This window comes from Pimephales promelas, chromosome 3, assembly GCF_988280905.1.
Source record: "Pimephales promelas chromosome 3, fPimPro1.hap1.1, whole genome shotgun sequence".
Classification (NCBI taxonomy): Eukaryota; Metazoa; Chordata; class Actinopteri; order Cypriniformes; family Leuciscidae; genus Pimephales; species Pimephales promelas.
In genome coordinates, this window is record NC_142771.1 from 23,024,024 (window position 1) to 23,038,291 (window position 14,268).

Below are 14,268 nucleotides of genomic sequence, written 5' to 3' on the forward strand. Positions count from 1 at the left end.
AAAATAAAAGAATTTAAATAAAAAGTTACATAGTAAATTAATGACATAACATATGTGATTTGTACCTTTTATTGGACTGAGGAAGCAAATACATTTCTTACTGCCATCAAGGTTGCAGGGAAATATGAAATGCTGTTTACTCTTTATTTACAGTACACATATTTGACAGTTTAGTTATACAAGTAGTATGTACATTACTGGGCTAAAATAAAGTGCAAACAAAACGCTTCCTTGGCAGTTTCCCCAATGAGAAAATTCCCCAAATTGGGAGGCTGTGGGAAAAATCCTTGATAGTTTTATACGCTGACTGTTGACAATTCAAAGCAATTTTGAAGTGTTTTCAGACCTGGAAAATGTGACATGAAATTAATTTAACTTCCAGAATATTGCCAAATTTTAGAGCAGTCATTTTTTTTTTTTTTAATTTCAGCTCCATAATTATAATGCTCTATGTATGGTTTGTGTTAATGTAAAGATAAAGCTTTACCATCATCAGTTATAACTACATTCAATATCACTTTCATAAACATCAGAAATCAGTTACAACCCAATAGAAACAAAGTCTTGCTTTCAGCATTACAACCTCAAGGTTTATTAAAAGGTTTCACTCTCAAGTCCTTAAGAGATCACTAGCATGAAATGAGCCAATTAAAAGTGTAAACTAGTCTTGATTTTAGAGTGCAATCTCACTCTGCAGTTGAGATTAAAACGTGTCTGATTCTGCGGTTCGCTGTCAAATACAGCATCGACAGGTGAGGTCATCCATTTTTATGTGGCCACGTCACAAGGTGGTTATGGTCACAACTGTGATGCACTTTCTATTGTACAAGACAATTTTTTGTAAAAAAAAAAAGTTATGGAAACCAAACATCCATGGTCTGCATTTTCACTCGGCTATTTGTTATCCAGTGTGTTTAAACAGTTTAATATTGTTCACAAATATCTTGTGAGATGTAATACTCTGAATGATAACACATCCTTACAATGCTAACATCAATGTGAAATTAGACAGAACCAGAAACAACCTTAAAGATATTGCTTCATTCTGTTTTTATTATGACATTATAAACTTCAGACAATGCATGCAATTCTCTTCTGAAAGTGATTATAAATGACTCAATTCAAAGTGATAAGGAACCAAAGTCAAGAGAAATAAGGCAAGGAACACTTTCTGGGATTTTTACAGATTTATTTGTGAAACCAATGAAAGATTAGAATCGAAGCTTCTGGAAGAACCATTTGTTCTTGCCTGTCTTGTACCTGGAAAAAGAAAACATTCATTGCCATCACTATCACCATATGTAAAACAATGCTTATATTGACAATATAAAAGTGAATATTACATCTAGTGCACAAGATCAGACTGTTTCTACAGTCAGCACGCTTTGGATTACATCACAACACTACGAGTCAAATTCTGCCAGTCTTTTTTTCTAGATAAAATTAAGGAAGCCAATTATCTGTGCACTACACTAATCCTTAATGTAACATGTAAGCACTAAAGATCAAACAACATCCAATTTAATTGCAATTGTAAAATAAAGTAGTTCAGATGGATCTGCTGACAAACACATACCTCTCCTCAAACTTAACCTTGGCCTCTCTCCTGGCTTTGCGCTTCAGAGCAGGATCCCTGAAAACATCCTTGTTGACAACAGTTTTGTCCAGAGGAATGTCAACCGAGTATCTAAGGAGAGATGATGCATTGATTAGACAAACAAAAATGTACATAATGAAAATGTGCCTTGTTATAGTCAGCATTCATTAGACAAGGGAAATCAAAAAAAAAAAATACACCCGTCAAGAGCCAGAGACAAAACATGCTGTGACAAAACTCTGAACATCAGAGCACACCCAGAGACGCCACACAACTTTAACTCACAAACAAACAAGGTAAATTAAGACATAAAAGCTGTTCTGGTTTAAACACTCTGACTTCAAGAGGAAATGGAGTGTGCATGTAGAGCCAAAGTGATTTCAATTCACTGATTTGACCTCATATTCTTATTACAACTGTAACATTGTTTAAAATGGTCAAATATATAAATATATGTAAACCCCGTAACAGGGCTATGAACCGGTTCAAAAAAGAAAAACGCCCGAAAAAAACAGTAACAAACAAGTTTGAACCTTCTGAACAGAAACACTTATTTGCAATAAACAATAACCAGTTAATGACGTCATTTTATCATTCAGTTTAATATTTCCTATTTAAATCACGATGCAATGTTATAGGTCTGCACTATTAATCGAATTTATCAAGATCACAATTTTGGCTTTCCACGATCGAATTTGCGTGGTCGAGCGATATTTATCATGCGCCATTCTGTTCACTTATCACTATACCACACCCAGGTTTTACATTTCTTCAACATCAAATAACAATGACTCTGAATTTTATCCATAAAACGAACTTCCATAGTGCATAGTTCTGCCTTTACATGTTCTCATTTGGTTTTTCTGTTATGAAATATTTGTCTTTTTATTGAATGCATATTTTGAGTTTTATTCACATCCATTATGCAGGTACGTACAACACAGCGCAGTTTTTATCCAAAAATATATTTACACAATGCCAAGTAGTGCCCTGTTGAAGTCATTGTGGTGTTCACTGTTCACACTACGTGACGTGTAAATGATCCGCAACAGGGGCCACAAACTCCACAAGATGACAACTGTCACCCAACAACTCTATTCGGTCCCCAAACCACATTGTGTCACGAAAACACATGCGAGAAATGGAGAGGAAAATGACGGGAAACAGGAGTGGTTTATTCGGAAATGGACGTCGGGAAGAAAGTAGTGCTGCAACAACACACTATATATTTGTCACGTGTCGGCGAGGCGTGAGCGAGCCTCTTTGATGCGTTGTTGAGTAGTTTACACAAAGATTGTCAAGTGCTGAACACCCGCTTATTTGCCCCTGATAACAGCTCGACCTGTTGGAGAGGTCGTCGACTTGAAAATCGGGCTTGAAATCATGTTGTGTGAACTTAGTGCTAACTGCATAAGCTCCATACATTAAGCGGCACAATCAGTCAGGTAAACCGTATGTGACGGTCAGCAAGGTACTTGGATCATAAAGTCCACAAACTTGACAATTGCAACTAAAACCAACGAACCACCATGAAGTTACATCTATATAGACTGTCGCTCAACTTTGTGGTTAGTAGCACATTAAATTGATAAAGTGGCCGTAAAAAAATATTACAAAAGACTTGGTTTATCATGGCTTTCAAAATAAACAGCATGACTATACAACATTGATAAATGTTTCTTGAGCAGCAAATAAGCATAATTTAGATTATATTACAGTTTGAGAGTGTTTATTGTGTTTTTGATCAAATAAATACAGCCCCGGTGAGTATAAGAGACTTGACTCATATGAGAGCAAGCATTGCTCTGAACCTGTACGAGTTAAGGCACACTGTTCACAGGATGTACCAACCTGGTTGGCATGAGGTGGTTGTAGTTGAACACCTTCACAAAGGCCTTGATCTTGGACCTTTTGGCAACCTTCTTCTTGCCCATGGTTGCGGTGACTTTACGAGGATAACGATCGATGCCTGCGACCAGAGCGTGGCTGTAAGGACGGTCTGTGGTGCCATCATCAATGTTCTGAGAGGAGGAATAAGAAGAGCACAACAATGTCAATATACACAATCAAGATGTTATGATTCTATACAAATGTAACCCTGGAAGGCATCTTTCCCATAAGATGGAGAGATGTTAAATTAAAATACCTTAACAATCACAGCCTTGCGGCCAGCATAACGTCCAGCCAGGACCATCACCACCTTGCCAGGTTTCATAAACTTGCCCATCTCTGGAAAACATGAATGTGAATGTAACATTAGCATTAACCAGAAAACAAGACACCAAGTAGGACAATACAAGCTGCTAACATCGCCAAAAACGTTGCAATGGGCAAATTAATTATGTACCAGTTATCATAGTTAAAATGAGGCTTTGAATGTAACTTGTCTCTTCGGGGAAGCACATTTATATGTCTAAGTTAGATGGCAGCTTACAGCACTATGCTAACTGGTAATTGTACAGCCATTCTAAAAGCAGAGTTTAAACAATTTTCTTAACCATTTAATGGAACAATTGCATCTTCTTCACATATTCATATGTATATTACACACGACTTATAATGAACGTATGCTGCCGCTATAGCCTCCGCACGGCTAGGAATGCTATCATGTTAGAAGGCGGCAGAGACACAGTGAGTATTAAACCCATCATCTCCAAGTCTTAACGTAATATTAAGACAATAAACACTTCAAATAAGCAACAGGGATATTCTCATTCAAGGTGACAAGAAAAAAAACCCTTAGGTTTTATATCGTTGTCGATGTTCACGGATTATTTCTCGTGTATAAAACTTACTGATGGTGCTTTATGGCCGACGACAACAGGAAAGGAAGTGGAAAGCGCGATCGTGACCCTTGACACCCGCGGCGAGTGACGTATTTCCGTCGATTTGTACACGGGCTTTGGTAAAACAGAATAAATGTTGAATAAATACAGCTGCACATAAACGTTTTGGATATGCGATGTATTTAGGATTGTGCAAAAATAAGAAATACCTTCCTTTTAATTCACATGTGTAAAAAATCAATTCAATGGTGATTCTGTTTCAATTCGACGAATAAAAATCATAAAAATACATATAAATCCATATAAATGCATAATATGTTAGTGTCACAACCATAGGGTATATGAACATTATATATATATAATGTTTGTGGAAATACCTCAAACGTTTATGATAATGTGGTTATTGTGGGTTATTCATAATGGAAAATATAATGTATTATTAAAAACTACACTGAATAAAATTCTTATTTCATTCTATTTTAATTCTAATTCTTCATTTTTTCCAAACCCGGGTGATAGTAAACATACCTGGAGATATTATTTTGTTTGTTTTTACATCCTTTTAGAAATCAAATCAGTTACAAATATGTATGATATAAATTAAAACCAGTAATAGACCATTAGTAATAGTAATAGGCCAACTCTATTTTGGAAACCATTTATTGATTAATTAAATTAAATTAATTTATTATTAATTTATTTGTTTATGAGAAGAAAGTAAGAGTTGAAAAGAATGTGACTGCACCAGATTCAAAGAGCATCCAGAACATTAAATCCATGAAATCACTGAAAAGACACCATTGTAACAATTAAAAATGATGGCACAATTTTTAAAAAGTGAATGTAATTGTCACTGATGTTAAATTATTGTATGTGCACAAAGATAGAAATCATTTCTGAAATAGATATGATGAACAACAAAACAGATGGAGAATCACATATTCAGGTGTAGGGGGAAAAGAGACTACATTAAATAAAACAACTACTTAAAAAAGGCAAATAAATGCATCACAACCATTCCTCCATATTCTAATAGTTTCAAAATAACAAATCAACAAAAAAAAATAGTTTCAAAATACCAAATTTACAGTAAATGGTAACAAACAGTCCCTTCTTGGATGATGGTTTCAGTAAATCTGGATTTAAGAGGGTTCAAGGTGGAATCTATAATCAGAATGTGTACAGTAGTTGGATACAATTTCAATGATTGTAGTACATTCAATATTTCAGAGTAGTAAAGAAGAATTGACAAGACATGGAGACATATATTCAAGCAGAGCCTTTAAACACTGGCAAAGAATAACAGAACATAAACAATTCAGATAGCATATCAGTTTCAAATTCAGCAAATGTGTTTGATGCACTTCCTCCCATAGCAGCGAACAAGCAGCACTACCACAAGATCAGTTTTCTACAATCAATTTTACAGTGTCAGCTGGCTGAAATGAGCAAGTTTGTGTAGAGTGGAATCCAGTGATTTACAAACACCAATGAGCATCTCTTCGTCTTTTCAGAATTGCCTGAGTGTGTTGATTGCATGCATGGTCTCTTCTCAGAAAGCCATAAGAACACAGAGCAGCAATATGATATGCACTGCCCCAGTGTTTTAAATATAATGACAATATAATGCAAATGAAAACCAGTTTTAAAAGAAAAAAACATCTTATGATTTGTCTGTGCTGCACGGTACAGTAATAGTACAAGCTCAGGAAATGAGTGCATTCATCTACATACAGTTTATGTATGTATGATATATATGCACACTGTAGTAGTGCATTTGCAATGGCCCTTGAATAGAGTTCAAGTAATAAATTCTGCTATATAGTGTAATGTGATTGATTTTGGTAAAAGCTAGACACAACATGCCCCCTAAAAGGTTACATGCTCAGGGTCACTAAACTGAGCACATTTCCTTTGAGTTGTGACCGATGCAGCATATTAAAACCTGCCAACATAATCACCCTCTTCAGTTTAAAGGAGACATCCAGGCAATCGAGCAAACAGCAACACAGTGCCTCAAAAACAGTTGCTTCACTTCCATTTTTTAATTACAGTGTACTCGTTGTTTTGGGAATATGATTTGAACTTCTGAATAAAGAGAAATAGTATTACAGAATATGCTTTTTATCATAATTTTAAGCTTATGAGGGTAAATCTTGCCCAAAATGACCAAATATATTTTTGCTTAGAAAGCATCTTTGATATTTTTCAGCTGCCTGACAGCCAAGTCTACAGGAAGGCTGAATTTGAGATGGCTGAGGCGGCCCAGGATTCGCAGGGCACCTTCAAAGCCTGTCTGGGCCATGTAGCTCCAGGGCTGGTAGTGTGAGTGTATGAGCGTCCCAGACTTACACAGCAGGTTAAACCATGACACAAGCCTCTGCTCATTGAGAGCCATGCACACTAAGGCCTTAAACTCAGAGTCCGCGCTACGCTTGAATCGTCCGTGCTCTTTAAGAACTGTATGGATGGCCCATAACAGAGACTGCTTGGGTGTGACCGTCACAGGACCGCCCCCTACGGGCAAACCGAAGGATTGCGAGAGCTGTCGAGCAGGTGATTCCACGAACGCCTGGCCGTTTTTGGAATGATAGTACTTGACGAAAAGTTCCCAAGGATGCAGGGACTGAGGAGAAGAGCTGAAGGGCAGCAGGCAGGAAATGGGGGCAAGGACCAGGCTCATGCCCTGAGAAGGAGCATATAATCCGTGGGCCAGCAGGTCACGGAGCGCAAACGCTAGCTCTTTACGCACCAAATTGGTGAGTTCGTCCCGAGGTCCTTCCAACGACAGGCAGGCAGAGTGGCTGACCACATGTTCCTCCAGAGAGCTGGGCTGCTGGCGGGAGGCTTGCAGACGCACACGCTCCACGGCTCCTTCGAGTTTCTGCAGCAAGGGACCGTAATCTTGAGCTTCGGCTCCCTGAGACCACATGTTCTGGGGCACGTGGCCTGCAGCGCATCCGAACTGGCTCAGAGCGAAGATCTGCAGAACCGCTAAGGCTTTCTGGATGAGCTGAAGCCCGGTTTCCCGTATCCTCTGGGCTTGTTCGGGATCCACTTTGGATGGGCAAGAAAGGGATTTAAAGTTACACGCCTTAGCTTTAAAATTGAATAAAATGGTATTACAAAGTAAAGTATAATTACCTCGCTTCATCCCTCCAGTGGCTCCAGAGTTTGGACCGGCTGCTTGAGCCTGCTGGCTCTTCACACCATCATTTAACAGAGGGTTCCCCACTTCATCTGCGAGGAGCATGATCAGGACAGTGAACCTAAATATATTTATTTTACTCTACATAGGCACATCAAACTCAAAGGTAACAAAGGTCAGAATTTATGCACAGGAAACTGCAGATAGACTACCATTCAAAAGTTCAGGGTTACTAAGCTTTCTTTTTTTACTTAATATAGTAATTATACTAATACTTTTATTTAGCAAAGATACAATTGCAGAGACATAATATAACAAAAGATATCTATTTCAAATAAATGCTGTGCATTTGAGCTTTCTATTCATCAGATAAACCTGAAAAAAATTATCACGGTTCACCCAGGCCTGAGACGAGAGTTCAAGAGATGCGCGAGAATTTAACTGCTTCAGTTCAGTTCTCACGCATGCGTCGTGGAAATCTCTTGAACTCTCGTCTCAGGCCTACAAGGAAGAAAAGGAATAGTCGAATAAAGTCGTTATTTTTGTTTGTTTTTTCACACAAAAAGTGTTCGCGTCGCTTGATAAACTTGTACTTGGGCCACTGTTATCACATGGAACATTTAAACATTTTCTTCAATGACTTTCTGGTCCGTCAAGTTTCGATCCCTTAGGCAGCCTATGTAGCAACAGTGATCCACCTCTCAAATTTAATCAAAAATATCTTAATTTGTGTTCCGAAGACGAACAAAGTTCTTACAGGGTTGGTACAGCATGGGGGTGAGTAATTAATGACTTAATTTTCATTTTTAGGTGAACTAACCCTTTAAGCAGCACAACTGTCTTCAACATTGATTGACAATAAGAAATGTTTCTTGATTAGAAAATCAGCATATTAGAATGATTTCTGAAGGATCAGCGACACTGAAGACGGTAACACTTTATTTCGATAGTCCACTTTAGACATTCTACTAAATATAAGTAACTTTTCAACTACATGTCAACTAACTGTCATTAGAGTATTAGTAGACTGTCAGCTTACTATCTGCTAATACTTTATTTTGTTGGTCTCCCAACAGACATTCAACTGACTAACTTGGCGACTACAAGTAAACTTATTCTCCTAACCCAAAGCCTAGGAGAATAACCTAAAACATAACCAAAATAACCAAAACACCTAACTATAACCTAACAGTCTACTATAATATACTGTACTAATACTCTAATGACAGTTAGTTGACATGTTTAAAAGTTACTTATAATTAGTAGAACGTCTAAAGTGACTATCGAAATAACGTGTAACCCTGAAGACTGGAGTAATTATGCTGAAAATTAAGCTTTGCCATGACAGCAATAAATTATATTTTAAAGTATATTGAAATAGAAAAGTTTTATTTTGAATTGTAATATGCTGTTTTTACTGTATTTGTATTACTTGCTGAGCAATTGTTTGGTCACACCACGACTTTGATTTAGCAGACAAATGTGATTTCAAATATTATTAAACAATTAAGTAATAATAAAATATGCAAAAAAACTTCTTACGGTTCTTTTCAAGACCACCCCCCCCCCCCACCCCCCCGAAACTTATCAAAGGAGGAGTATATTTAGGTCACTGACTGTACTACACAGTATAAAAATACATTTGAAAGTACTTTTGAATAAATTATGAGAAAAATAAGCACCATTAATCCAAAGCAGACATCCTCACCCTGTATGAAGTTAATGAACATCTCCAGGTCTCTGATTTGGGTCTTGAGCTGCTCAACCAGCTGCTCTTTGACTCGAGCTGGGTTGACTATTTGAGCTATGGCAGAGTCCACTCTCTGTCGGAGCTCCTCTGGTGTGAGGTTCCCAATGTCTTCATTCAGATTCACATCCAGCTTCTTTATTAGCTCATCAATGATCACCTACAGTGTTAACGTGAACAGACGCTAAATAAAATGCCCCAACAATGGTTTAAGGGTAATTACTCACATCTTCAAATGACTTTCATAAGGATGTCAATGGTATGAGAGAGTTTTATAGTCATACCCTCTGCCTCTCCATGACGACAGACTGAGGCAGTGAGTCATAGCTGCCCTCCTGGTAGGCGAAGCGTTCCAGGTCGTCGAGTTGGGTCTTCAACTGGAAAATCAGTTCTTTCTGCTTCTTTCTCTGAGCTTCCAAGCGCTCCCTCTTCTCCCTTTCACTCTGCAGATTATAAAAGCATAAACACAACTTAAAAAACCTAAAGACAACCTTAAAATAACCACAATGTTTACATTGTATCTAGCTGAACATATTTGCATATGCTCCGTTGAAGGATAATGAGCTTTTAATTGGTTTGCCTCATTTGGCTTAGCTTTGCTTATCCCGACATGTAATTCAATTCAGAACAGACATAACCATAATTAGCTGTACACACAACGTGGCTTTAGTTTAAGCATAATCCTGCAAATGTAATGCAAAAAATAAAAAGAGAGAACAAATCTAAACCAAGTATGAATGGTTTCACATTAGAATTACTTCAAATAAACACTAAGGTTTAAAGAAAAGACTGCACAAGGGTCATGCTCATGCTATAGTACTCACCAATTCATCCTGCAAGCAAAGTGTGCAGAGGAAATAAGGAGAAAGGGAGGCATTTTAATGGCAGTAACAAGATACTCCAGCATATGAGGGAAAAAAAACAGGAAAAAATACAGGGAAAGAGTGACATTCAAATGTTCCTTGTGCAGTGTTTACTGTGATTTTTATTAAAATACTGTACTTTTTTTTTTTTTTTTTTGCAATACTTGGCATGTTGATAAGGTGCTGATTGGCACCAAAAAATAATCTTTTTAAAAGAGATGCAGACAAATTGAATGCTGGTTCCTGAGGGCAAGCACAGTGAGTTTGTATAGGCTGATAATGTGTGAGTGGGGGTGTGTGTGTATGACAGGTGAATATTGTTAGTTAGGAGCTACTGAGGAGTACTGATGCAGGCCTATTGAAAACAAAACAAAACAAATGGCACTGTATATTAGGGGTTTTCAAACTGGGGTCCATTGAAAAGTACAGAGAAAAACAAATAACAATGCTGAACTTAGCTGCTTCCTGCTTGGCTGGGCTGTTGTAAATCCCAAAACAGTCTTAGCTGACTGAGAGCCCAGCTAACTGTCTTAGGCTGGTTTAATGATTGTGTTTCACCCTGCATGATAGAGATCGGATCCACTACGACAGTAAACAATAAAACTCACAGAGTTTTCCAGCATCTGAGCATCCTGTGCTCTGCACCCGATGACATGAGGGCATCCTTTGAAAGCAAAGTCCTCCAGCTCCAGGAGCATCCGCTCTTTCTCGTCGCCCTGCGCGTGGACGATCTGTTTCAGTCGAAACTGCACTTGAGCGAAGTGAGACGTTAACGCGAGGAGCGATGAATTCAGCTGCTCCTGCTCATCCTCTAGCTTCCGCACCCTGACTACCATGTCTGCATCGCTGGACAACACGGAACCAGCCTGCGTGACCCTCTTCCACTGCTCATCCTCCGGGCTGGCCACGGCTCCCACGGGCGCCCAGCGCTCCCCAGCTCCCGCGAAGGCAGCTTCGCTGTCGGAAGTGGACAGATCCTCCGTCGACATCTGACTGACAGTTGAAGACAGCCTGGCTGCCCTTTTACACAAAACAACTTCGATCAACTTAATTGATGCGCAGTTTTTAATGTGAATTCAGAATATACGCGACTACTCCTTCAGCAGGTGCAGCGCGGTGTAATACGTTTACAGAAAACATTTGCAACGTAATCGAAACGTCTAAGATCTTGCTTTAATATGGAACCAAAGCAACAGAGTTCCAACAGACGTGTCGTTCTATCAATATGTTCTATGGATCAACGAATGTGTGGGCAGGATGTTCACGTCAGTGCGTAATGACGTCAGCGAAACGCACAGTTAAATCAGTTTGTTGAGCGTTTCTGTCCATATTTACTCTTAGTTCAATTCTCTCTCTGTTTGTTTTAATTTAACGCCCTACGTTTCAGTGAATTGGACTGCGTGCCAAACACACCCTATTTTCTGCCCCAGCAGAGATTTTTATTGCTACCATCGACCAAGGAGATAGCCTAAAGTCTCCATCTTTCTTTCTTTTTTTCTTTCTTTCTTTCTTTCTTTCTTTCTTTCTTTCTTTCTTTCTTTCTTTCTTTCTTTCTTTCTTTCTTTCTTTCTTTCTTTCTTTCTTTCTTTCTTTACAGAAAGTTGTACAAGCAGTAACTTAGGCCTACTTGATATAATACAGGAGAGAACAAATATTTGTATGCTGCTTTTACAAAATGTAACGTCAGGTTCCTCAAAAGTGGCATGCATACAAATTAAATAGCCTATATTAGGCTATACATACACACAATACATTTTCACATAATATGAAAATATTGTTGAAATAGAAAAAAAGTTCACTGTCTGTCAGTCACTTCGAAGTTCAATGGAATGACACTAGGGGTCGTACTTGACTTGGGAGCCCCATGCCACACTCCTGATTATAGACTACAATCTAACACCTCTGAAAGGGTACACATTTTTGTCCTTCCTTCTCACTTTCTGGATGCAGTCGACACCTGTCTGTCTCCGTCAGATGCCACGATTGGTGTGTCAGTTATTTGGCCTGTTCAGCCTGTGCCCGCATGCTGAAGCAGTGTTTGTACATGCACTCCTATAAGATTTTTTTTTGTAGTGTTTTGTCAGCAGAACAATTCAAAAACACATTAAATAACCGTGTACAACCCACTGAAGAGATGCATGTCTGTCCCTCACAGCCACGCTTTCATTCCTGTTAAAAATCAAAGCTGGCTCTGTTGTCAATAGACCATTTCACAAGATGTAAACAACACTGGTCCAGAAGCACTTCCTGTTTCAGTTTTTTAACACTACATAAAAGCTGGGATAAAATACAACCAACAGAACATTTAAAACTGAATCAAAAAGTTAAACAAACGTCTTTAAGATGTTTTCTTTACATGTGAAATAACGAAAACAGTTACAAACTGAAACAGGAAGTGCTTCTGGACCAGTGTTGTTTACATCTTGTGAAATGGTCTATAAGGTCAATTATGATATGGGAATAAGGAAGCATGGCCGTGGGAACGTTCTTACTATTTTTTGAACGGAAGTCACTCCAGTTGCTCCCCGTCCTGGTCCTTCGGCCGTCAAGCACAAAACCACACACTCTGGAGGCGATTTGGGGGCTTCAGTGGATGCATTTGAATCCTAAGGCATTCCATTTCGCAAACACACTTGTTTCAAGTTCATGGATGAGTTAGGCAGTTCCCCTGCGGGTGAACTTAATTTCTCATTCAGTGCTCGACTCGTGATGAGTATAAGTTGTCAATTGTAACATCAGAGGGTTAGTGTTTGCCTTCTGATTCGGAAGACTCACCTTGGCCCACCATCAGGTGTGGTTGCGCAGACTAGGTCTGACACTGAGATGGACATCGTGCTCGAGTGGACCCCTCCACCCTGCACTAAGTGTTTGCAGTTAGATGAGTGGTTCCTGGGCCCGGAACACTGCTTGCAGCCGAAATCTGCCCCAGTGCATGAGGAGCTCACAAAGTCGTGGAAAGCATATTTCACTGCCAGAACACGCTTCATGGGTTCTTCCACCCTCACTACTCTCGATGTTGGGTCATCCATGGAATACTCAGACATTCTGCAAGAACCGATGCACTGCAAACACCGCTCCCTGGAGGAATCATCTGAGACTTCTGTCCAAAGCCTGTAGTTTCACGTTGTCCATGAAGACAAGAACCTGCAACGCTGCTGGACAGGCCGCCTCCACCCTGCATGCTATGAACATGCACAAAGGTGGTATTAAGTGCTGTTATTGGGAAACAAAGAAAAACAGCCAATGGATGAAATATCGCAGCCTAAGCTGCTCGCACATCCAGCAGTCATAGCTCGTGAGCAGCTAGACCGTCTCCAGCACATTGCTGACCAACTGGTTTGTCGCTTTTGCCGCTCCGTTGAAGTCAATGGTCTCATTTGAAATCAACATAAGCGCAAAATCATGATATGTGAAGATTAAAGTCTCTGTGGTAAACCTAGCTTGAATAGTGTCGAGGTAAACTTATGGCGCTTTTCCACTGCTGGAACGGCTCGATACGGCTCAGTATGGTTCGGCGCGGCACGGTTCGGCTCGATTCGCTTTTCCTCTGCGTGTTACGACTCGGTTCAGTATAGCTCGGTTTTCTTTTCAACTGCAGATTACCACTTCAAAGTGAGTAGGATTTAGTCTGATCGTAGTTTATCCACTCCTCGGCAGCCAACTAGAGGAACATCTGCACTTCGTCCACTGAACACGATTAAGCCATTACTTTTTTGGAAGTTTTCTTTTGTTCTTTTTTCTTCAAGCAAGTTGTTTTAAAACAGGTGCTACAGCAGTGGCTGACTGACTGTTTGATGTCTCGCAAATACAATGACGACGATTCTGTCTGACCAATCAATAATCTGCAGTGTTTTCACATTTTAGTATCGGTACGGTACACTTGGAACCTCAACAGAGGAGGTAGAAAGCGAGCCGAAACGAGCCGTACTGTACCGAACCGTACCATGCCGTTGGAAATGCGGCACAAGTGAGCCGGACCAAGCCAAGCTGTATCGCACCATGCAGTGAAAAAGCACGATTAATCTCACATGATCTTGAGACCCTCAAGGCTCATGCCAAAATTTCCCACTACTCTATAGGGATCAGGTGGTCTTGCAAGTGCTCCCTTGTGACGAGGCAGACCCAGC

General features: G+C 39.4%; 2 protein-coding genes across 3 annotated transcripts; both read right to left on the reverse strand.

Moving 5' to 3' along the window:
• Window positions 1-1,168: 1,168 nt before the first annotated feature.
• On the reverse strand, window positions 1,169-4,528 carry rpl27 (ribosomal protein L27). The gene is made up of 5 exons (XM_039687485.2): window positions 4,393-4,528; window positions 3,744-3,826; window positions 3,449-3,618; window positions 1,577-1,687; window positions 1,169-1,260 (listed from the first exon to the last, which is right to left on the reverse strand). Exons 2-5 carry the CDS (start codon window positions 3,822-3,824, stop codon window positions 1,212-1,214), a joined length of 411 nt encoding a protein of 136 aa, XP_039543419.1. The 5' UTR covers window positions 3,825-3,826; window positions 4,393-4,528; the 3' UTR covers window positions 1,169-1,211.
• Window positions 4,529-5,025: 497 nt separating this feature from the next.
• On the reverse strand, window positions 5,026-11,345 carry rundc1 (RUN domain containing 1). 2 transcript variants are annotated; one of them, XM_039687378.2, is made up of 5 exons: window positions 10,750-11,339; window positions 9,563-9,721; window positions 9,240-9,438; window positions 7,528-7,623; window positions 5,026-7,440 (listed from the first exon to the last, which is right to left on the reverse strand). In XM_039687378.2, exons 1-5 carry the CDS (start codon window positions 11,128-11,130, stop codon window positions 6,569-6,571), a joined length of 1,707 nt encoding a protein of 568 aa, XP_039543312.1. In that variant the 5' UTR covers window positions 11,131-11,339; the 3' UTR covers window positions 5,026-6,568. The 2 variants fall into 2 exon arrangements, with proteins under 2 accessions (XP_039543312.1, XP_039543309.2); XM_039687375.2 differs by having other exon boundaries at window positions 5,026-7,623; window positions 10,750-11,345.
• Window positions 11,346-14,268: the final 2,923 nt, after the last annotated feature.

Coding starts and splice junctions, on each gene's coding strand:
- rpl27 (XM_039687485.2), bottom strand. CDS start 3,824: ATGGGCAAGTTTATGAAACCTGGCAAGGTGGTGATGGTCCTGGCTGGA. Junction 1,688..3,448: donor AACCACCTCATGCCAACCAG/GTTGGTACATCC, acceptor ATCTCTCCTTAG/ATACTCGGTTGACATTCCTC. Junction 1,261..1,576: donor AAGGTTAAGTTTGAGGAGAG/GTATGTGTTTGT, acceptor TTCTTTTTCCAG/GTACAAGACAGGCAAGAACA.
- rundc1 (XM_039687375.2), bottom strand. CDS start 11,130: ATGTCGACGGAGGATCTGTCCACTTCCGACAGCGAAGCTGCCTTCGCG. Junction 9,722..10,749: donor CTCAGATGCTGGAAAACTCT/GTGAGTTTTATT, acceptor TATAATCTGCAG/AGTGAAAGGGAGAAGAGGGA. Junction 9,439..9,562: donor TCGTCATGGAGAGGCAGAGG/GTATGACTATAA, acceptor TTAACACTGTAG/GTGATCATTGATGAGCTAAT.